Source organism: Penicillium verhagenii, assembly GCF_028828195.1.
Source record: "Penicillium verhagenii strain IBT 33310 chromosome Unknown utg000011l_segment0_segment0, whole genome shotgun sequence".
Lineage (NCBI taxonomy): Eukaryota > Fungi > Ascomycota > Eurotiomycetes > Eurotiales > Aspergillaceae > Penicillium > Penicillium verhagenii.
Genome location: NW_026643175.1, coordinates 38123 through 61976, shown reverse-complemented (window position 1 = coordinate 61976; position 23854 = coordinate 38123). Strand labels below are relative to the sequence as shown.

Genomic DNA, 23854 nt, shown 5'->3' with positions numbered 1-23854 from the left:
AAAATGAACAAGGAGACCATCTCACGGGCGTCCAACAAGCCGATACCTTTCTCTCGCCAAACCACCCTCGGCCCCTTCAACTCCATAGCCTTCACCAACCTCACCAACAATGCGCGCCGGTCGTCCTCCAACAACACACCAGCTAGGCACGACCATGCCAGGCGGAACAACCGCACCCTCCAAAACGACCGCAAAATCCTTCACGATGGCCATACTCCCGATTGTCGCACCCGCGCCAACATGGACATGATTTCCCAGCGACGCGGCCTCCACAACAGCGGACTCGCCCACAAAGACATGATCTCCAATTTTCAAGGGGTAGAACGAGTGCACGCCACGGTGTAACCTGCTCGGAGGGCGCAAAATCACGCTCTTGGAGATATAGCTGTACCGACCAACGGTAATCGCAACGCTGGGGGTATTGGGTTGCGGGGGCGGGTTGTTTGGGTCTGTGGATACGGCTGTGGAAGGGAGACGATAGAGGTCACCGCGGATGACTGCTTCGGCCTGGATGACGGTCTTTCCGCCGAGGATGATGTGCTGTGTGCCGTGGATTTGCGAGCGGCGCGAGATCTTGTTGCCCGTGTCCTGGGGTGTGTCAGTTGATGGGGGTTTGAGGGGGAAATATGTGGATTGTCCAGGCATTGAGATATTTGTGATTTAACTTACGGTCTCGATATACTCGCTTTTGGCGACTTTGGGAGGCATTTTGGAGAGGGAGCTGTGCCTGTAGTTGTTAAATGTTTGTTCGGTCTTTCCCCGATGTTGATTGACGCGGGTCCACCAAGGCGGTGTGGAGGTGGAGAGAGTCAGAGACTACTAACTACTAGTCTACTACTAGTTATACAATTACATAGTACTACTAAGTATACCGTACTGTACAGAGTCCATGTTACTTTAACGGATTTCGGGCGAAACATAGTAGGTTGGCGGCTCTTGTTTTGTACTAAACTTTACAGTATCGGAGATGTGGTTGGCGTTCAATTATTATACCTATTTTTTTCCCACTATGGAAAAAGCAGGAAACTTCAAACTCCTTCCAAGGTTTACACTGAACTTTGGCCCAAAGAAGATACGGAAGCAAAGTTGACTTTCGGTCAAGATATTAGTACTTAAAGACGGGCAGTTGCTTCTTAGTAGGTTGTCAAAAATTCTCCCCTTGCATCCTGCTCGTAAATCCTCACTCTTTACCATACCCGAATATTCTAATTTCTCCCCATACACACGCTCAGAGCCATGTATTCAAAGCGCAGCTCAATGGAACTTGAATCTCTACCAGTCTACACCATAGGTCAAGTTGCACAAACAGCGCCGCCCAAAAAGAAACTCCAAGGCTTGAGAAAGTGCATTCGCGCGTTGGATTTCCGTGCAATTCTAGTGGGGCTCTTGCTCATTGTCCTTGGAGTCTTTCTTCTCATGGTTCCCATCAGCGTGTGCGACCCTTCGACTACAAAGATTGAAGGTGAGGTTCTCCTTCTCTACATATTTCTCATCGGCATTGGCTCAATCGGCATTCTCTTCGGTCTACTTTCCATTGCTGAATTGGGTGTCCGGCGTCCGCTGTTGGCATGTCGAAGAGGGTCTACCTAAGTGGGCTTTTGAAAAAACCGTGGAACTGGCCCAATGAAGTTGGTTGCCCATTGCTACATGTATTTCTTTTATTAGGCAACGGGGATGTCTCGTCTACAGACTAATGTTTCAATTGTTCAAATTTTGTATGTGATGTGTTAAATGTTATTCAAGACGGATGGATTTGATTCTTGCGAGACTTGATGGGGCATGGCTTTAATTTTATCATTTGGAGCATTCAATGGAAGCAGTTTTTTTCTTCTTTAGATCTACCTAGTTCTTGCCCAGGTGTCGGCCTACCTAGACATATGTAGGTATGTAGTACATAGGTGCTAGAATCGTCAAGCGAAGAAGACGAATACCTGATTTCCTAGGTAGGTAGTGGGGCTGTGTTTGGCCGTGTACATAGTAGGTATTGAGATTGAAGTGTTCCAAGGTTGCAGGGTTCTAAGTTTCAACGTTTCAAGGTTGGAACTACTAGTTGAGTTTCGTCACTAAAGCTCTTTGGGAGTATTTCTATATAGAAAGTCGGTGCCGCTACATGTTTGGGTCTGCCCCAACTACTGCATTAGTAGTCGGACGGGTGTGCCGAAATAAGACAATGCATATAGTACATCCTATGTACGCACACGAGCTCCTTCACTGTATTCTCCTCGTAATTTGAACCATCTTTCTCGACTATACCCACTCTACATCTCAAACTACCCAAGGTTACTCACAATGGAAATAAAACCCACCAAAGCGTCTAGCCAAGATTCAGTGGCTACAATTTCTAATCCTTCCTACTCGTCCCTGCCCTCATACAGGGAACCATCACCACTATTACTCCCGCCTCCAGCCTATACTCCCCAACCGAGAATCTCCAGGCCATACACCCCACCACAAGCAGTCTCCCCGGAGCCCGAAGAAAGCGGACGGGAGCCACAGGACTCGCCTAATATCCGCTGGATATGGGGGGTGTTTTTCCTTGCGTGTGGAGGGGCACTTTTTTACGGCGTGAGCGAAATGTACAAGGTACTTTTTTATAATCCCCAGCCGCAAGTGCCTGAGTTTATCATATGGCTACTGAAGTTTTTGTGTATTTTCTTAATCATCTGCGCCTTCTTTTGCGTTATTCTTGGTACTGTGATTATACGCGACGTATGTTGCCCCGGCTGTGCAGATAATTCCCCCGTTTGAGCTTTTATAATGGGCTTTCTGTTGTTGTTTTTGGGGCCCCGATAGGATTGAATTTTGGGAGAGGGGATTTTATAGAGCCGGATGGCTGTTGCTCTTTACTGATTCATCTCATGGCCTTTCAAATGTGTTTATAGTTGAATTGAATATCGATTATCCTTCATCTGTACGCATTCATATGGGTAGCTGCTGCCCCATCGTTATTGAAATGTATAATTCCTTCAATAATAAATGTTTTCAAGGTTACTTTTAAATGTTTTGACTCGTAACTGTAACTTTCCTAAGTAGGAACCTGCCCCATGTAGGACATAGCTCCAACCTGCTGGACTTAAAGGGCCGAACCCCCCCCCCCCCCCCGGCGCGATATCAGAACCACAAACTGAGTTGAATTCTCCTTGAGCCAGCGCTAAGAACATTGGGAGCTCTTGCTATGTGGCACATCCACACCATCTTATGTAGACTGGGTCACCTACGGAGATGGGGAGACCATGGCTCTTGACAGATAGAATATTATCTGAATAGACTGTTTGAGAACTATATTGGGTCTCATCATCGTTTTTTGTATTGTAGTCGGTGTCTGTGCTCTTTTTTGTCATGTCTTTTCCAGTTGATCGCATGCACATGTGGAAGAAACGCGTGAGGTCGTGGAGCCTCTATAAATTTGAGATTTCGTATTGGAAATGAACCGAAATGGAACCAGTTGATCATTGCTATTTAATTGCCATCAACTGCCCATGCGTATCACTTTCAATGTTTAATGTTTACTTAATATTTCAAGGTTCTACCTAGGCACTTGCACTCAATGCCTTCAAATGTTACGGGGTCTACTTGTACCTCACCCGAGGTCCTCACTATGGAGTACGGACGTATTTAATTACAGCCTGAGGTTGAAATGCAGTGACAGAGATAAAAGTATCATCATATATAAAGTGTCATCATCGAACAATACATGGTAGGAAACAAAGTTCCATGACTAGAAGCACAAATTCTGGATATCCTGGAGAACAAACATGTCCTCAAAACAAAAACTCAAAACGTTAACCATGGCCGCCCACATTTGAAGGACCACACATTATTCCAAGCCCGGGACAATAAGCGTCCCGTATTAAAAAAAAAACGGGCAAGATGCTTTTGGCTGAGGGAGCTTAGTTCTTCTTCTGCTCGAACTTGAAGTCGCCGTCCCAGTGGAGCTTGAGAGCTGTAGAGATAATTCGTTAGCATTTATTCAGAAAATAAAAATTTGGGCATATATGACTTACTCATAGGGAAGGGGAAGTAAGAAGTGCCATCCTGGCGCAGGTAGACGTAGTAGCCACCATCCTGCTTGATCTTCTTCAGCTGGCCCTGAGCACCGGGGGCGCGGCGGAGGTTCTCCAGACGACCGACGACACGGAGCATGGCAACAAGGGCAATCTTGGTGATCTCCTGACCGAAGCCGGTGTTGGGGCCCTGGCCGTGGGTGATGTAGGAGTCGAGGGGACGGTCGAGCTTGACTTCCTCGGGGTCGGGGAAGGCGCTGGCATCGTGGTTGGCCTCGACGAAGGAAGCGAAGACCATGTTGCCGGGCAGGATCTGAACGGTCTTGCCATCGTCTTCGACGGTGACGGCGTTCTGGGCCTCGCGGTAGGCACCGAAGGTTCCGTTGATACGGATGGCCTCCAGGGAGTAGCGGTAGAGCTGCTCGTCGTTCGCGGCGGAATCCTCCTTGGCGAGACGAGTGATCTCGGCCCAGTGCTTCTTGCCGGCCTCGCTGGTGTAGTACTCGACGACCTGGGTGAAGACTTGACCCTGGTTGGGGACGAGGGAAACCAGGGTAGGGATGATCTGCGACCAGGTGATCTCGGAAGAGGTAAGACCGGACTCCTGCAGGTTGCGGAGGGCGGCGGTACCGAACTCACGGAGAGCGTTATCGTGGGGGCGGAAGTTGTTCATGAGACCGGACAGGAGGCCGGTGTTGGTGTCGGCCTTGACGGTGGACTCAACAACGGCACCGAGCTGCTGGGCAACGGCGGTGGCGGCACGCTGCAGAGAGAACGACTTGGGGGCATCGACATCGAAGAAGAGCGCAGCGAAGATGGTGGTGAGGATCATGTACATCTCGTGCTCGGTGAAGAGACCGGCGGGGTTCTCCTCGGTCTTCAAGGGCAGGCCGAAGAGAGCAGAGGCGAAGTAGACGTGGGCGGAGTTACCAACATCGCGGGTGATATCAACCTGGTTGATGTTGGCAAGCTTGGCACCGTTCTGCTGGATGAGGTGCAGAGTGGTCTCCTCGTAGAATTGCTTGATGAGCTTGGGGAACTCTTCTTTGCTGAGAGCCTGGCTCAGAGCTTGCTGCTGCTTGGTATCGAACTCGCCCTTGCCGAAAAGCTCCTGCAAAGCGGTACTGAAAGAGGGCTTGAAGTCTGCCTGGTTGCCCAGAACGAGCTTGGCAGACTGGTGAGAGGTCAAGTTGATACGAGAAGGAGTGAAGGCAGGAGCGTCCCAAGAGTAATCCTGCTCACGGCCGAGGTCCTTCATGATAACCTGGTTCTCGCTAGGGATAGTCATGGGGTAGTGAGCGTAGATGGAGTCGGGCTTGTACCAGTTGGGGAAAGCACGGGTAGCCAGCTTGTAGAAGACACAACCCTGGTTGATGTTCAGGTCATAGCGGCACTCGTTGTAACCCCAGTTGGTCAGGTTGCGAGGGTTGTAATCAACGGTGTAGTGACGGTCACCACGGACAAGAGCCACGGCATCGGACAGGACAGCACGCGAGACAGTGTAGGTAGGGGCAATACCGACACCAGGAACCATGGGCTTCTTGGCCTCCTCGGAGACAATACCGGGGTACAGCTCGACGAAGTCAGGGTGCTCGTACAGATGACGCAGAGTGTTGGCGATCTCGGGGTCAGAGTTGATCTCCTCGAAAGTATCGTAGGTCTTCAGGCCGAAGTGCTTACGGAACTCGTTGAGGGAACCAACCTGCCAGCGACGGGCAGCCTCCATACCGAGAATCTCAATGGAACGCAGAGCCTTGGGAACGTTGCGAGGTCCGAAGCTGCCGGCAACATCCTCAGTGGCAGACTTCAGGATGGCAACAAGCTCTTCATCGTTGAACTTGCCATCCTCTCCACGCTTCAGGTGAGCAAACTCACGCTTGGAAGGGTCAGCATCAAGCATGTTCTCAACCTTCTTCATGCCCATCAGCAGCTCGGGCATGGTAACCTGGTCAGCGGGCTTGCCCATGAGGTCAAAGTAGACCTGATCGATCCACTTCTCATCGCCAGCGGCGATGGCAGAGTGCCAGCGGTAGGCCAAGTTGAACTCAACGGAGCACTGGTTACCCAGGCCGGAGGGAGTGGCACCCGCCTTCTCCATCTGGGCACGGGGATCCAGACACCAAGTAGAGTTGGTGCGGTTCAGGTTGACAATTGTACGCAAGTAATCGTACAGAGTAATGTTAATATACAGACCGCAAGTAATAAGACGACCAGTCTGGAACAGGTCCTCGTCGTACTTGACCCAAGCCTTCTCGAGATCGTCCTCAGAGAGTCTAGGGTTAGGTGTAGGCTTAGTAAAGCGCCCGGCCTCGTTCACCTCGGCCAGCTGCTCCACAACGTGGTTGTGGAATCGGTTAAGCATAACCAGCAAGACACCACAAGCAGGAGGAAGGGCCTGCAGGCGACCTTCGGAGAAGCAATCAGGCTTGAGCTTACCGTCCTTGTGGGAACGGATTTGATCCTGCTGTTCCTTGACATCACCATACAGAATAGAGAGATCTAGGTAAGCGGAGGTCTTGTTCAGGTGTGGTTGACGGTAGTCGGTCTGGAAAATGTCTATTCAACCATTAGTACTTCCGTTGGCTTCGCAATTGCTAGTGGTTTTTTTTTCTAGGTTGGGAGCGTTGTTTTGCTTACCGTGAATAACCAGAGATGCCCAGTTGAAGAACATACTGGACACCTTGTTAGGGTGGGGAGTGAATTCCTGACGAGCGAACAAGCTGTCGAAGACCAAACCGGCATCAGGCAACCCACTGGGCTGGATTGCAAGAGGAGGAATGGTGCGGCAGTAGGGGGTGTTGGCGGCACCCAACCAAGGGAGTGTGGGGTTGTTGTTGGAACCATCAGCAGTGCGGTACTTGTAATCATCACCCATGTAACTATTGTGTTTTGTTAGTTGCAAAATTTCTCCTTGAAAATGGTGGTGCAATTGAGGGATGCTTACGAGAGCGGGGGATGCGGCAAAGAGGTCCACAGCTCGTCAAGGAATGTGTTAGTGAGCTCGACACGTCTGGGAGAGTGGCCGGGCAGGTCTGCGACAAGCTGCAATTCAAATAATTGTTAGTTCGCAATTTTCTCTCTACTGAATCTCCCACAGTTCAATTCCAAACGATGGTTCTTTTCTCGTACCTGAATAATGCGCTCCATAAGGTAGGTCTTGTCGTCAATCAATTCACCGGAAGCCTTGTTCGCAATCAAATCCTTGACGGTGTTGACATCGCGGAAACCGAGGGTCTTAATGTCATCAATGAGTCCACTGGACTGGTCGTGCTTAAGGTATGTGCCATCGCCAGTTTGGTTGGGCAAAGGTTCGCGCGAAGCGTGAATAGCCTGTGCATACTTCTCGAACACCGCGACAACCTCGGCGCGCTTCACCTGGTGAACCTCGGCGGGCTCCTCCTTGGCAGAAGACTTGCGCGTAGGCGAGACCTTGGAGAAGCGCTTGTTTTGCTTCTCAGCCTTGGGCTCGGCGTCGCCATTGCCGTCCTTGTTCCGCTTGAACTGTGTAGAGATTCTCCGCAACATAGTGATGGTAGTCTGAGGCTCACACAGACAGGTCACTCAATGGGAGAAAGAAAAATAAAAAATTAAGATAAAAATAATAAAAAAATGTTAAGCTACGAGCTGAATCAGGGGGGAGGGGAAGGTAATAAAGCAGAGTCCGCGCGCGCTTTCGGATTTAAAAACGAGCTGTGCGGGCGACCTAGGTCACCGCAGCTGCAAGACTGTGGAGCATCCATAAGTGGCGGATTTGTTATCGCCAATAGTTGATTGACTGTCATAAGCAGATCTGATTGGGGATAGACAGGTTCAGTGAGCACTAGCCTCGATCTGCCCGGAGGCTGTGGCTCGTAGGAGCCCCATAGCCAATCAGCTCGGTGGCCCCGCGTGGGACGAGCTTGAGGTCCAGCTGCTGAATTGTCCCCACTACAAACATGTCTCTTGCGATGACGAACGGCTGAACCGAGTAATTGATCACCCTGGTGTCCCCTCTAGTGGAGAGTGTAAAGATTGTTTAGAAAAGGGGGTGGGCCAGAGCCATTGAACACGGCACGTCACCCAAAAAGACAAGGAAAATCCTTACGGAGTACACCATCACCATAGAGACGAGCTCAGCTCAGCTCTCTTGCGACGTCATGTGCTCTGAGAAGAGTTGTTTTCGGTGTGTCGTGCTCCTTGAAGTAAATTTTTCTTTCCTAATTTTCTTTTTTAATACAAGAAACGAGACCAATGGAAGGGGGTCAAATTACACAGTAGCGGTGTACTTCGTACGGAGACGAGACGAGATGAACCGAATCTCGGAGTCGTGGAGTCATGAGGCCCCACATTAACACTGTATAGATCCAGCCAAATGGGTGAAAGCAACGCTAAGTGGGGTGGTAAAGTAAACTTGTAAGTTTGCGCTTGACGTCCCGATCGGAAAACTTCGTCCCTGCGTGGCTGGCTGGGAGGACGATCCCATAGCAACCGGTTTTTTGGTTATTTTGAAGACGAGCTGAACCATAACTACTGTACTAGTATTATGGGTTTAGGGTTGTATAGCAGTAACCGTCATACACCCCCATGATTTGGCGGTTAGGGACCCGATGCAAGGGATGCGTCTCTCCAACCTTCAGCAAACTGGATGCAGCCTCACGGTTTTTTGTTTGATGCAGCTGCTCTGTTATCTTGTCATTCGTCTTCTTTTTGTCATGTTTTGTTTTTTTGTTTTCTCATAATGAGATGGATCAGCGGTCCGGACCCACATGTTCTCCCACTATGGGCTCTAGCGTCTCCCAAGAAGCATGAATGGTAGCACGAACCTCATTGCGCCCCTGGTCATTGGCGGACGAATCTGCCAGTCATCATCAGAAATTTATCAGAGAATCGGATGCATCGTGACTTTCCCCCACTTCCTTCCCTTAGCTTCGTCGCACAATCCAACTTTCGAACCTCGTGGGAAAGATGCACACTAGGCATCAAGGACAAAAAAGAAGGTATTGGAGATTCTTCGAGATCTCTGCAGTGTCAAGGCCATTTTCAAAAAGATTCTAAGGTTTTTTCTTTTCTTGATCAAGACCCTGGTTCTGCAGGCTGGACAGCACTAAAACCACGGGTCGGATATGGCAGGTCCGGGGAACGCGGCCCTTCCCGGGGCTTTGGCACGGTTGTGAACAATGAACAATATGAACCTTGGAATTATGAATTGATTTATTCCTTGGAAAAGGTATCATTTCAATTCCATGTGATTGTTTTCGCCCGTATTATGCTTGAAAAGTAATGGGTCTAAAACTCTCAGGCGTCGAAAGTTTTGTCTGTGAGGTGATCCGGTTCCACCAAAAAAAAATAGAGAAAAATAATAATAAAAATAAAATAAAAATAAAAACCTGGATTTCCCTTCAGCCGTACTTCCACATGGTAACTTTCAGGTCCGCATCTTTCATTCAATCCTTAAGGAATCTTCAGATGACGGCAGACAGGTGGATCCCGGGCGGGCCATGATGTGGAAAAAGTGACACTTTAGGCGTAGTGGCGGCGAAAGTCTCGATCAGAGCGAAAAAGGAGCAAAAATACAGATGAACGCCCCCTCTTTTACTTTTTCTTTCAAACCCCTTATTTTTGCACAGATCCATGGGCAAGGGGATACTCGGTGCAGTATGGGGAAAGATCGACAATAATCTCCCGAACCACCAATCTCATCTGTATCTGCTTGCCGCATCGAAGCTCTCATAGGTCCAACCCCGTTGCCATCGTGGAGCTTTGAGTCTCCATCGATGTTCCTTAGTGTCTCGATTTGCACGGTCTGCAAGATTTGAATTTCTGTGTTTTTTTTTGGACTGGTATTTTGAATCGCGGGTGTTTTTTTCCCTCCCAGAGCGCCCTGGCCTTGGTGTAATCCCCACTCAGGAGTACAGTTCAGCCCAGATCAAAACAAGAGCAATGCGATCCGAGGCAACAAAGTGATTGGCTGGACCTTGCCCCCACGTTAATTTGAATGCATAGCGCTGTTTGTGTGCAACATGAGCTACCTTTGGGTCAGCCTTGTTTGCCCTGTTTCTCGGAAAGTTGTTTCTCTTTTGCGTGCATCGCGGTCGAGTCACCAGGTGGGAAAAAACAATTATCCCAAAAAGTTAAAAAATACAAGAAAGGTCCCAGCAAATGGATATGGGATCCATAATCGGAATACGCCAATGCCGTCTCCACATCCAGTTGAACCTGACGTATCTCTGGACTGCAGGGATCATCCTCAGTGTGTGAGTGGGTGCGACACACGCTTGGAGCATTCTTATCCAACCCCCCGATGCCGCCTTGGCTCTGATTCATGGTAATTACGCCCCTCTAAAAGCTGCAGCTTCTCCTCGTAAAAACCCCCAGTCCCTCCCCCTCCATTTATAGTTCCCGTGAAAGCCACACTGGTCGGGATTATACGTCTCCCGCGATCATGGCTCATCACGTAGCCTCTTCCGCGACGCCAAAGCAGTTTGTGCTCTGTTTCGATGGAACGGGCAACAAGTTTGCTGGTGATGAATCGGATAGTAATGTCTTGAAAATTTTCCGTGTATGTTCCCTCTCCGATTGTCGGAAGTTAAAAGGCATCATCGTGTAAATATGCCTGCTAATCGAAATTCCCCAACAGATGTTGGATCGCAGTAAACCGCACCAGTACCATTACTACCAACCTGGTATCGGTACCTATGTGACAACGAAATCACTCTCCAGTCATGGTCGCATTCAGCGCATTAGATCATGGTATGAAAAGGCGAAGGATTCTGCCATTGGCTCCTCCTTCGACGAGCATGTGATGGGCGGGTACAAGTTCTTGATGCGTTACTATTCTCCTGGTGACGAGATCTTCTTCATTGGTTTTAGTCGAGGTTCATATATTGCTCGTTTCTTGGCCGAGATGCTCGACTATATCGGTCTGCTTGAAGCCGGTAACGAGGAATTGATCCGGTTTGCTTGGAAGACTTTTGCGAAGTGGCAGCAACGCCAAGGCGATTCGGAAGAGGACCAAGACGAGAAGAAGAAACTTTTTGAGTATATGAAGGCTTTCCGTGAGACCTTCAGTCGTCCGATCACTCGCATCAAGTTCATGGGACTTTTCGATACCGTAAACAGTGTTCCACGTTTCGAGAATGCTTGGATGCAGCGCAGCAAGTTCCCCTATACGGCACGCAGCTCTGCTAGTGTCATCCGTCACGCAGTCGGTATTGATGAGCGACGTGCCAAGTTCCGTCAGGATCTGATCTCCGGAAAGCGCCCGAAAGAAAAGAAGCACAAGCACCACCGACACCACCTTCCTACTCCCCATTTCGACCATTTGCATATGCACCGCCAGGATGGTTCGCGCAAACAGCAACAGAAGCAGTCTCAGCAATCTCAACAACCTCATGATGCCCACCCAGACGAAGTCCCCGCTATTCGTTTGAATGATGATTCCGCAAGTCCTCAAAATGAAAAACCGCCCGCTCCATTACCCACCTTTGAGAACCCCGGATGGGGTCCCAATCCAGGCGAGTCCTACTATCACCCTCACCACCTTCGTGCCGGTTCCTCAAACCAGGGAAGTGAGAACAATGCTGGAGAGAAGCCTCATCGATACCGCGCACCGTCTCCAAACCGCGGACAATCCCCAAATCCCACGCTTGGACTGACCGTTCCCAACGGAAATGCCTCCTGTGATGATCTCACATCAATTCGTAGCGGTCAATCTGGAAACCTCTCAATCCAGGTCCCCAGCATTGCCGGTGATGATGAGAGTGACGACGAGGAGCAGGACATTCACGAGGTCTGGTTCCCAGGATGCCACGCCGATATTGGTGGAGGATGGAAACTCGAGGGTGGCGAGCTGTGGGCCTTGAGTCACGCCCCATTGGTCTGGATGGTCCAGGAAGCCCAAAAGGCCGGTCTGGAACTCGACGAGCGCAAGATGAAGCAGTTCCAGTGTCTGGAAGAGTACGACGGCGACTACACTCCCATCCAGGAAACCCTTGGCAACCGCCGTGGCAGCCGTATCAGTCGTACGGTGGGTTCTCCAGAGGACGATCCCGATGCCTACCGCGTTGGTCCTGATGAGAAGCAGCGGAGCGCTGCTAGCCGTGACTTCTGGCATGCACTGCACACGTCCAGCACGAAGGGTCCCAAGCACGATTGTCTCGAGTTCAAGCAGGGCCTACCAACCATCTCTGTTATTTCTTGGCGAATCATGGAGTGGTTGCCTTTCCGTCGGATGGATCTCCAGGCTGATGGGTCGTGGAAACCTATTCGTTGGCCGTTGCCGCGTGGTGAGGTCCGCGATGTGCCACTGGATGCCGAGATTCACGTTTCTGCTATTCGAAGAATGCAGGCTGACCCTAACTACCGCCCTGGTAATATTATTGTGGGCGGTGGTGGACGCGGTGTTAAGATTGCTCCTACTTATCTCGGTATGGGAGAGTGGGAGGTCCTCAAGAATGAGGGCGATGGTGTACGTGAGACATATGTGCGGAAAGACCAAGCTACCAAGTGCAAGGATCTATTGGTGCAGCAACTTCAGCACCAGCATGAGCACGAACATGCCCACTGATGATCTAATGATCTGATGATCTTTTCCTCCTTGCCTTCTTTCATTTTTTATTTCTTTGGATTCCCCTTAATTTTCAGTCCCTTCTTTTCTTCTAGTCTCTTTTATCTTTGTCTTAACTATTCATTAATCTACTACCTTATCCTCGGTATAATATTCAGTCTCAGTATGTAACATGTTTCAAAATGTCACTGTTTATTACATCTAGAACCACCTGGAGCCATCTAGATTCCTGTAGCCCAGATCAAAATCACATGTTGATTATCTTGCCTAAGCGACAGTCAATTTCCATTACTCGGCTCCGACTTAGTTACTAGTGCCACTTCATGTATGTAACGAGAAGAATTGTGGAAAGCCCCAGGCACCAAGGTGCGTGATTATCGGGTAACGAGTAACAATCATGTCTCATGTTGACACAGTCTCAAGTTGAGTCCCCCCACCACGGACACTAGTCTTTGGTGGGGACTCTAGTACCCGATTCTCAGGGTCTTTTGGACAAGCTTTAAGAAATGGCTCATATAAATAAAATTGCCTATAAAGGAAGGTGAGGGGTAGGCTTCCATTATCTGATAAGTACTGTGTTGACATACATGTCTTTTTTTAATGATCTGAGTGAATTGGCAAGTGAAATGTGGGAGTCCAGACTTTATCACGCTTAAATGCACCCGGTCATGCCGAGAAGAACGTGGTAGAGAAGGTGCAGGCTTACCGATCAACGCCCGTTTTCCAAGGCTCCATACACCGCACATTTCTATACTTAGATATCGGAGTTGCCGTATATGGCTCATGTCTTATAGAACTTCATATATGGCGTCATGCAGATAAAAGCTCATGGTTCATGTGTAAGTATTTCTAATTCTAGAGTCGCGTTTGATCTAGAAGATTTTGCAAAGAAAAAAACTCTAAGATCCATATAAATCAAAGGCTAATGCAAGTTCTTTATGGTAAGTTCATTAGGTTTATTAGATGTACCAAATTGAACATTACAGGTGAACCATACATGCTACATGTATGTCTTATGTTAAGCTTAAACTCATACTCAAGTGCCACGACGTTCAGATAAACACCGGTGGCTTCTATCGATTGGTGGAGTGAGGGCTGCTACTTATCTCCGTGATGAACCGATGAAACCTCCCGTAGCTCTCCGCCATTCACCAGATCTTAAAGTATGAATATCAATATTCACCCTGGAACTCTTGAATGTTCCTACTTAATTTGTTAAAGTATTAAAACAAAACCATTGTAACAGGAACAGAGTCATCGAATCAAAAGTATCAAAGCCGATGCGTGTTCAGGGTTCCCGTGGTCTGGACCGGTCCTGCCCTTCGCCTCAAAGTCTTAGCATCTTTTTTTTCTCTCTCTATTTCTCTTTTTCTTTCTCTCCCTCCCTTTGCTTCCCACCTTATTTCTCAACAAACCTCGGCTCGCATATTCTGAAGCTTGGCCGGCCCAAGATTTCTTTTTGTTTCCCTTGATATGATGCGCCCGTGATTCACCTTTTTTCATCTTCCTCCGCATCCCCCCCCCTTTTCTTCAATTTTTTTGATCGACATGGAAGAATCGCAACGACCAGAGACCATGCGCGCTCCTCATTCCGACTCTAACGATCCCAATAAAGATAACTCTGACGTCTCTTTGGAACGGGTGGGAAAGGAAGACGTCATGATCTCGATGTCTCTCTCTCCCGAACCATTGGCACCTTCCCGGACCCGATCCCCTTTGGCCCGATCGCACCTGCGCTCTCGGTCACTGGTGGGAATCCCCGGCATGCCATCCATGACGCGCGCATATTCCTCCCCAGGGCTGGACTCTCGGGGAAGATATATCTTCGTCAACGGCCGCGGGATGCCCACCTCATCTGTCGATGCAAAGCGCGTGCCCCTGCAGACGCGCATGGACGATCACATCGAGACCCGGCTGGGTTCGCTTAACATCTCCGAGACCATCTCTGAAAATGCCGAGCTGGAGACGGTGCCCAAATCCCCCTCACAGTCGGGCAACTCCCCCGTCCTGATGCCGCAGACTTTCCCCCGCATCGGTCGCATGCGCTCAACTTCCCCTCTTCATTTTCAAAATCCCATCAACAGCCCGCCCGCCATCCATACCTCCCCCACCCTCACCGGAAAATACAACGAATCATATCCCGGCCTTTCCGCTTCCTCCTCTTCGTCCGTCCCGTCAACCCCGACCAGCCTTCGCTCTCGCAGTCCCAGCATTTCTTCTCTGGAAACTATCCCTGATATTCCCGACGCTGAGGCTGAAGCCCTGGAAGAGGATCGGATCGCGGAGCTCAAGGCTGCGGCCGATGCGGATGATGCCGCGAGCAACAACACCTTGAACCGACGACGTGGTATTCCCGACACAGCTAGCTCGTCTAACTCGTTCAATACCCCCCGCGGTGGTCGCAAGCGATGGAGTGTCTGTGGCGCAGAGCGCCGGCAAGATCTCGACCTCGAGACTATTTGGGAAGATTAACGAGCTTGCCCTTATCGCCAATACTATGATTCATTGTTCGTCCTGGCCTGAAGACCGGACGATCCGAATCACCCGCAGCACGTTAATACCTTGCGTTTGCGATCCCACAACTCTCCCTCTCGACAAGCCTGTTTTATTCCTCTGGAGTTGATCTCCACGGGTAATCTCGAGCTGTGTCGAGCTGCTTTTTCGCCCCGCTTTCCTCGACATTATTTGATACCCTTCCCATTGTATCCGACACGTACATATTCGGTTGCCTCTTATTTCTCTCATCTTTCCGCGATATCATCACACCAAAAGGAGTTTTAAGGGTGCTTTGCCTTCTCGGTGTTTATTTCCCCTTGTTATGCTTTCCTCGGTGACTAGGCGCATGAATTCTTCATCTATTATGCTGAGCATAATTGTTTTTGTCTCTGGGTGTACCATTTGATTTTTTAGTTCTTTTTGTTATCTTTGCTCAATACCATGGTCTCGGGGCATCTCACTCAAGAGTCCTCATCTGCATTATGCTTCTGGTCTTCGGCTAGCCTCACAATGGAATGAAAGGGTCAATTTCCGGCCAAAATCGATCGATCACGTAGAGGAATGGTTCTCGTATCAAGTATCGTGAACTTTACATACTCCAGAGTTCAGCCTAGAAAGAGCTCCACACACATGACAAACAGCCCACCTGGGTAGTAACCTTGGAACCACAGACCCTGAAGAAAAAGCGGACTAGAACCCGCATCACGGCAACTAATTCGGTCGCTAAAGCAGCAAGTAGATGTTTTCATTTAGCTACTTGGTGCATGTTCGATATCTCCGAAGTCAACATACGTTCATACTACACGTACCCATCAACTCCAGTTACTATCCGCCTCTACCCTCCGCCTCTACCCCATGCAGTAGGTCCAAGCGGTCCATACATCAATGACAGCCAATCACCCGCTATCTCCGGTCCCGCTCCTACCAGCGCAATACCGCGCAAACTTCATCACAGCTTCGATTTCGACCTGCTGGCTTTTTCTATTCTTTTTCAATTCATGTTCAGGGCAACAATTCAGTGCGTTTGCCGAATACCCCCATCTACTCGACTCTTCTCTTCTCGTTCCGCAATCATGAGCTCCCGGCCGCATGTTGGTATCATTGGTGCCGGCTTTGCGGGTCTGCGCTGCGCTGATCTCCTCATTCAAAATGGGGCAAAGGTCACCATTCTAGAAGCTAGGGATCGCATTGGTGGGAGGGTATGTTATTGATCTGTTTTTTGCTTGCTGTTTTGTGGAATTTGATCGAATGCTTCAATGCTCAATGTTCTGGATTTGTATTTGGGACCCCTCGAGCTAATCTCTGTGCTACTTTGAAAGGTGTATCAAGATGTGTTGGAAGGTCATACAGTGGATATGTAAGTGCATATCTAGACTGAAGATTTCTTACTGCTTCATATCTGCAATTGATATGGACCAATTCATGTCCTATTCCTACTATGGATGTAGACTAACCTATATCACAGGGGAGCAAACTGGATCCATGGCCAGGGCGAGAACCCCATCATGACAATGGCTCGGGAGACCCAGACTGTCACTTGGGACCCCCAGGGAGGAAATTTCCTTGTTTCTCGCGATGGCAAGTATGTCAGTGAGGAACTTGGAACCAAGATCACCGAATTCGTGTGGAAGACCATCGCCGATGCCTTCACATACAGCAATGAGCGCGGAGAGAGCATCCGGCCCGAAGAAAGTCTGTATGATTTCTTCTTAATGAAGCTGCGGGAGGCTTCCTTCTCCAAGGAGGAAGAGCAGATGGTTTTGGATACATGCAAGCTCTGGGGTGCCTATGTAGGCGAGCCTATCGAGAGACAAAGCTTGAGATTCTTCCGTCTGGAAGAATGCATTGACGGATGTAAGTTTCCCATCTTTATAACGCATATCCACGAGACAATTACTACTTAGTAGGTATGTCGTGGCTTGTGAACTGAAACATTCTAACAACGTCGCAACCCACAGATAACTACTTCGTAGCGGGCACCCACAAGCGCATCCTAGAGCAAGTGGCCAAGAAAGCCCAGTCCCACGCCGACATCAAACTGAACCACCCCGTCGTCAAAATCGAAGCCCCGCCTCGCAAGCACGACACAGCAATTAACCAGCACCAAGTAACCGTGACAACAGCCACAGGAGCCCGCTTCACCTTCGACGACCTGGTAATCACCTGCCCCCTCGGCTGGCTAAAGCACAACACAGAAGCCTTCACACCAGCCCTCCCACCCCGCCTCACAAAAGCAATCGAAAGCCTCTCCGTCGGCCGCCTGGAGAAAATCTTCGTGAAATTCCCCCGCGCCTTCTGGCAAACAGACCCCAGCAACAGCAGCAGCAACACAAGCAACCCCACCGACTCAACCCTCCCCACAAACCCAACCTTCACCCAATTCCTCGACCCCTCCTACGCAGAGCACCCGCCCCATCTAGAATGGAACCAAGAATGCCTCTCAATGGCCTCCTTCCCCTCGCCCTGCGCCCACCCAACCCTCCTATTCTACACCTACGGCCCCGGCGGCGCAGAAATAGTGCAAAGCATCGCCTTGCTCGACCCCGCTTCAAAAGAATACAAAGAAACACTAATGAAGACTCTTCAGCCCTTCTACTCCAAGCTACCGGGTTACGACGCCTCGTCGCCCGATTGCGTCCCCAGTACTATTCTGGCTACGCGCTGGCAGGCAGATCCGTACGCCGGGTATGGATCTTACTCCAATTTCCAGGTTGGGCTTGAGCAGGGCGATCGGGATATTGAGGCTTTGCGCGCTGGGGCGGGTGCGGGGCCGGAGCGGGGCCTGTGGTTTGCTGGTGAGCATACTGCGCCTTTTGTGGCGCTGGGTACTACTACTGGTGCTTATTGGAGTGGTGAGAGGGTTGCTGGGCAGGTTTGCGAGAGGAGGGGGTTGAGGTGTGTTGGGGTTTCTGGTGGAGTGGATGATTCTTTGCCTTCGGGTGGTGCGAAGCTGTAGATTGGATTACCTGGAGATGCGGATGTCGTTTGGATTGATGGACTTGATGCATGGGTGTATTTGTTGAGTGCATATAAAGCGGATGCTTTTAAATAGTAAATAGTACCAATGGAGAATGTGAGCTCTGGTAGTTCAAGTCAAAGTGGGAAACTGCTGGTTGTCTCCACTAGTAGTATGGGATGTCAGTGGACATGCGCTGAAATGAGTATAAAAACAGTCTGTATCATTGGATCGTTACTGAAGTTTTATTCCAGGATTAGTTTTAAATCTATACCGGGAGTCATCTCCCACAGTTGGTCGTAACAACAGCGACCAGCGACCAAGACAGGGCTATATGGCCAAATGTATCCACATCCCGCACAGCGAGCCGTATGTAACTCGATAGGGAGCAGATATACACAGAAAGAAGAAGTAGGACTCAACAGTCCTAGAAAGGGATCATGGAGTTCACGTGATGAAGATGTGGCGAAGAACCGCTTGCGAGCACACATCGCGAATCAGAAATCATGACATAGACAAACAAGGAAAGGGAACATGAAGGGAAAAAGAAAAACAGACAAAATCCCCGAAGATGGCCGTGGCGGGGAAAGAAAGGATTAAATGACAACGCTGACAGGTGATACATCATCTGTATGTACCTGGACCCTTTTTATTGAAGGAAAAGGATTCCCCGCTTCATGCGCGGGCAGGGGCTATCGCTATCGCCATGCCCCTTGACTGAGGGAAAGAAGCCCCTGAACACAGTCAAGATCATCCTCTTGACTGTCCCCTCCACCACCGGACATGAAAGCAGTTACTTCAGCGCTCAGTTCTGGCGGAGCCTTGCCTTGCGCACCAGCTGCAAATGGCCGGTTCCGTTTCCCATTTGTCAGCCCTAACCCGCGGTTCCGGTTTGCATCCCGCAGAGCAGGACGGGATGCATGAGAGGTTGTACGACGACGATTCTGAGACGCTCGAGTGCCCGGGACCCAGTTTTCTTTGTCCGAGTCACCGGCATCCAGCTCGAAGTCCAGCTTGCCAGACTTTGAGGCCGAAGGCGTCAGCTTGGAGAGCTTAGATTGAGAATTCACGCGGTTGCGATCGGTCTCTAACCTGCCCATGGATGAGACGGTACGAGAGAGCTTTCGCCGCTTTTCTCCCATGGCCTGTGAGATCGGCGTACGGGCGAGGTCGGCGTGGGCGGAGAGGAGACTATGCCTTGTTGATGCGCTGCGGGTGAGGGAACGGGGACCGCGAGACTGGAAGAGACTGGGGGATGAGTGGAGGTTTGGAGCAGTCTGGGAGCTGGCGGGGGTGGATAGGGCGCTTCGTGCGTCTGTGTCGAAGAATGATTCCCAGTTGCGGGGATCGCGCGATCGGCCGAAGACGCGATCATTCTCGGCCATGCCGGCGCGTGGCGTGGATGGGAAGATGGCACTGCTGCTGCGACGCATGCCTGTGAGTTTTGTGCGGCGTGCTGAGAACATGGCTACTCTGTTCTTGGACGGGGACGGTTCGTTCTCGGCGCGGATGACAGCCTTGCCATCGGACGACATGGCAATCCGTAGGGCATTCTGACCCTTTGGCGGCGACGGTGTCATCTCATCTTCCTTTCTCACCATCGCCTCCCCATCAAACGACATCGACAGCCGTAGTGATGGTGGTGACTTTGTCGGTGTTGACATGATTTTATCTGTGCGTGGCTCTTCTTGTGGTGCCCCTACATCTTGAATCTCAGAAATCGAGCGCTTCCGCTTGGGTATCTGTGAGTCGTCCAGTGTTGTGTTTTCATTCAGGTTGTTTTGTGAGTCCGCCCCGGGGAATTCCTCCTGTGTTGTCGGCGGGGTATCATCCAAAGAATCCATCGTCGCCACACTAGTTTGTGTGCTGTGAGGTGGCAGCTCAGGTTCCTCCCTCTCACTTGTCAACGGCTCCAAGTCATCAGACAACTGTAACAGATTGCCACCCCACGATTTTGGCCTTGTTCCCTCCGATCGGTCTGGAGTGTCAACTTGCTCTGCCCCACTTGACGACCCATGTTCCGCAGACGCGTTATCATCACTAGAAGGATGTCCCAACGAATCAGACATACTCGATCGAGGAGCGAGCAGTTCGTGCGGCTGAAGAGGTCGAGATTTCCGTCGGTCGTTCTGGCGGCGATTTTGAAACCAGATCTGTAAGGGTCAGTCACGAGGTTCAACGGTGTGTGGAGGTTTTTTTTCTGCGGGCTGTGGTGAGGTCTTGGCATCATGATCACGTACTTGGACCTCTTTCTCGCCGAGCGAGACGCGATTCACAATATTCGCACGAGCGACTTTATCCGGTTTTGGGTCCTTCAGGTATTCGGTCTCTAGAATTGCGTGGTCCTCGGGGCTAAAATCAAATCACCCATAGCTGGTTAGAAAACAACGCGTTCAACTTCGGGGTTGAGTGGGTCGACCAATGGCGAACTTACCTCGTTCGGCGTCGTTTTTGGCGAGCTAGCAGCTTGTTGTCGACGCGTGGAGGGAGGTTTTGTGTGAGGGTTTTTTGGGAGTGAACGAGGAAGGCGTAGTTCAAGGCATTGCATTCGGTGGCCGGAAGAGATGGCGAGGACGAAGCCACGGCCACTGAGGGCTCCGGATCAGACATCATTCTCAATAGAGCATTGAGGGGAAGGAAGAGGTATAGAGTATATAGGTCGGTCGAGGCAATTTCAAAGATAGAATATAAAACAAAAGCAAAAGAAGGGAAAAGGAAAAGAATAAAAGGAAATTGGGCGTGAGGCTGGTGCAGAGAAAGAGTATGCAGACCAAGGCCGTAGTGGAATCGCGTCGCGATTGTGGACGCGGAGGAATCGAGACCGTGCCCGCGCTAGTTTTTGCCTTCAAGGTTTTTTGGTGATGGTTTTTCTACTTTTTTTATTCTTCAATTTAGCTGATATCTAATGGCAATATTCCATTCTTTTGTTTTTAGTCTATGTTTTCACCAATTTCTTCGTTATTTCGAGCTCTTTTATTCTTTATTTACTTCTTCTATTGACGCGGTCGGAGGTAATTCGGGATTCTCCACTGCGGCCACGGACGTGCTATGGGGCCATCGCGTGTCCCACGTCACGTTATAGAATGCGCGAGATCCTAAGAATCTTGGAGGCTCCGGTATGTAACATTTCACATAACATCATGCTTAATCCAGGAAGAGATGCAAAAAAAAAAGCCCCGGGTCTTAGACCGAGGTATGCGAACTACTACCAAAAAAAAGCCCCGAACGCGAAAAACACGTCTGCACGTGACCTTTTCTAGGCATTGACCAGTTGCTCAATGCCAGTGCTGAACAGTGAATAGTACCTACAAGTGCCATTAATCTTAGGGGTTACAGACCTTGTGAGTATACTGTGCAATATATTTAAAACGTCATTAAATGTAACGAAATCTCCTATGCTTTGAATTAAAAAGCGCCTAGGCATGCTTCAATGTTTTAAGAAGTAGCTACTAGGTACAAGTTCTCAAGTTGAGTAGGGGTACAGTGTTTGAAGTATATACATATTCATCCGCGGACGTGTTCAGGGCCTGCACATGTGAACGAGACTGGTAGTTGTAGTCGACCAAATGAGAATACATGGAAATTGTTGGGTGACGGCCAGTGCTTCAAAGATATATTTGTGGTCGTCAGGCTCAAGTGCTTATTTCCAGTATATTAGAGCTCATCTTCGTGGTGCATGTGTATTCAAAGGGATAGATGCGACGGTACACATGCACACTGTCCGCGTCTATTACTCCAAACGAATCGTTTCCAATCGGAAGAAACCCAGAGTTCCGCTGTCTTCAGTTGCTCGATGCACCGACGCAGAATACTGATTGAGATAATTCCGGCTATTGTTTGCGAATGCATTCGGGGGTAAAGCTGCCGGTATTGTTCTGCAGTGGCGCGATTTGGGCTGAAGTACAGGGCTGCATTAGGGTGGTTGAAATCGCCCTTTGGCGAGCTTAGAGTACTGGGCCCTTGAGTGGAGTCGGGTCTTCGCATATAGCGCTCGGAAAGAGTAGCTGTGGATTGCGTTAGGATGAGTGAAATCGTTTTGTTGGAAGATACGGAATGTATGGGCCTCAAACGACTACCTCTGAGCAGGATTCAGAGAGAGCCTAGTATCTAGGTGAACTTTGTACTTATTTAGGTTTGATATACATTGATACTAGTAGGCATTGTATTCTACTCAGTCCAGTCTGCGGATACTGCGGATGCTGCGGATGCCTCACATGTGCTGGATTTCATGCGGCGTTGTCTCGGTCGTCTTGTATGTAGTGTCGATATACCATTGGTCGTACTTCAAGGGCCCATATTTTAAGCGCTTCAAGGATCCACGGACCCTTCGGAGATCTTTGGCCAATATTCTGAAGCGCTTTGAAATAAGCGGCCTAGTAATTGACCCGGTCAACTAACCTTAATCCCCCGAAGGAATTGATTGGAAAATTGTCATGTATGCTTCTCGGAGACTAATTGCGGCCCGCGGGAGGATTGTATACAATCATGCAGAAGGATTGAATTTCAAAGCCACCGATTACAAACCACATTTCGCGGGATTCAACCAAAAGTGGCTAACAATGACGCACGATACGAGGACAAAAATTGACTGAAGATTGTTCCATCTCGAGTATATAAAACCAGGAAACCGCGAGGTTCTTCAATTTTACATCGAAAAACTTCACAGCTTTCATCAAAAAGTATAGAATCAACGAAACAATGGCATCCGCCACCATCGACAAGTCAAAGTCCTATTTTCCTCTCGCCGGCGGCGCCGAGGATGGCTGGTCTACCGAGGACGAAGCAACAGCCACATGCTTCTGTGGTGCAGTGCAATTATCATTTGTGAGTCTCATCTAGCGCTACAGGCTTGCTTTTCCTTTTGTACTCAAGTGCTAGTACTAACAACGGCCGTCAACTCCCAGCCAACCCACGGACCTGGCTACGTCGGCTCCTTCGTCTGTAATTGCTCCGACTGCCACAAGCTTACCGCATCCATGCACGCAACCAACTTCACAGTCTACGACACACACCTGAAACATCTGCGTGGTCGCGAAAACCTGAAGACATACAGCCAGTCTCGCACGGTGTTCGTCAAAACTCCTGGCCAGGACAACACCATGACCAACTACTTTTGTTCCACATGCGGCTCGCTAATGTACCGCGTTGGTGCGGCTTTCCCGGGCATGAGTATTCTGCGTGTTGGTAGTGTGGATGATTTCTCGTTGCACGAGACTAAATTGAGGCCTACGATGGAGCAGTTTACCAAGGACCGCGTGGCTTGGAAGGCTCCTACGGAAGGGACCAAGCAGTTTGTCGAGGATGGTTTGCATGTATAGAAGTTGCGATGTCTGGAGCAATTGGCTACCAGTGTGTATGAATTGTTTATCAACCCATGTAAAAAAAATAATAAGAATGACCCTTTTCAATTTTTTCTTATTGAGTCCAATTCTCCTTGCCGTCATCGGTATCCACTGGGGCAGGAATCCCAGTATCGAATTCCCTCCCATACTAATCATCTGTCTATGTACGGCGGCCGATACCCGCCACCCCTCTGCCATAACCAGTCCAATTTGGATTTTTAGCTTTACCGCCCTGTTTCTTGCCTGTATTGTATATGTTATATATAGGAATTTCTTAAGGAATTTGATCTAAACATGGGTTACTTTTAGAATAGACTTGAGACATCTGGAAGAGACTTGAGAATAGACTTGAGAAGAGACTTGAGAATAGACTTGAGAATAGACTTGAGAAGAGACTTGAGAAGAGACTTGAGAAGAGACTTGAGAAGAGACTTGAGAATAGACTTGAGAAGAGACTTGAGAAGAGACTTGAGAATAGACTTGAGAATAGACTTGAGAAGAGACTTGAGAA

General features: G+C 49.5%; 7 protein-coding genes across 7 annotated transcripts; 4 read left to right on the top strand and 3 right to left on the bottom strand.

Moving 5' to 3' along the window:
* Positions 1–21: 21 nt before the first annotated feature.
* N7466_010415 (dynactin subunit 5) lies at positions 22–708 on the bottom strand (the record flags this gene model as incomplete). Its single annotated transcript, XM_057169804.1, has 2 exons — positions 22–588; positions 670–708. 2 exons carry the CDS (start codon positions 706–708, stop codon positions 22–24), a joined length of 606 nt encoding a protein of 201 aa, XP_057016413.1.
* Positions 709–3890: 3182 nt separating this feature from the next.
* On the bottom strand, positions 3891–7529 carry N7466_010414 (peroxidase/cytochrome P450 family protein; the record flags this gene model as incomplete). The annotated part of the gene is made up of 5 exons (XM_057169803.1): positions 3891–3943; positions 4005–6560; positions 6642–6883; positions 6949–7046; positions 7134–7529. 5 exons carry the CDS (start codon positions 7527–7529, stop codon positions 3891–3893), a joined length of 3345 nt encoding a protein of 1114 aa, XP_057016412.1.
* A 2896-nt stretch (positions 7530–10425) lies between these two features.
* N7466_010413 (T6SS phospholipase effector Tle1-like catalytic domain-containing protein) lies at positions 10426–12549 on the top strand (the record flags this gene model as incomplete). Its single annotated transcript, XM_057169802.1, has 2 exons — positions 10426–10542; positions 10621–12549. The coding sequence occupies 2 exons, from the start codon at positions 10426–10428 to the stop codon at positions 12547–12549; spliced, it is 2046 nt and encodes a 681-aa protein (XP_057016411.1).
* Positions 12550–14097: 1548 nt separating this feature from the next.
* On the top strand, positions 14098–15021 carry N7466_010412 (uncharacterized protein; the record flags this gene model as incomplete). The annotated part of the gene is made up of 1 exon (XM_057169801.1): positions 14098–15021. The coding sequence occupies one exon, from the start codon at positions 14098–14100 to the stop codon at positions 15019–15021; it is 924 nt and encodes a 307-aa protein (XP_057016410.1).
* Positions 15022–16118: 1097 nt separating this feature from the next.
* N7466_010411 (flavin monoamine oxidase family protein) lies at positions 16119–18001 on the top strand (the record flags this gene model as incomplete). Its single annotated transcript, XM_057169800.1, has 4 exons — positions 16119–16244; positions 16365–16402; positions 16511–16899; positions 17004–18001. 4 exons carry the CDS (start codon positions 16119–16121, stop codon positions 17999–18001), a joined length of 1551 nt encoding a protein of 516 aa, XP_057016409.1.
* A 698-nt stretch (positions 18002–18699) lies between these two features.
* Positions 18700–20614, bottom strand: N7466_010410 (homeobox domain-containing protein; the record flags this gene model as incomplete). Its single annotated transcript, XM_057169799.1, has 3 exons — positions 18700–20154; positions 20242–20353; positions 20436–20614. The coding sequence occupies 3 exons, from the start codon at positions 20612–20614 to the stop codon at positions 18700–18702; spliced, it is 1746 nt and encodes a 581-aa protein (XP_057016408.1).
* A 2085-nt stretch (positions 20615–22699) lies between these two features.
* Positions 22700–23319, top strand: N7466_010409 (GFA family protein; the record flags this gene model as incomplete). The annotated part of the gene is made up of 2 exons (XM_057169798.1): positions 22700–22825; positions 22906–23319. The coding sequence occupies 2 exons, from the start codon at positions 22700–22702 to the stop codon at positions 23317–23319; spliced, it is 540 nt and encodes a 179-aa protein (XP_057016407.1).
* Between the last annotated feature and the right edge of the window lie 535 nt (positions 23320–23854).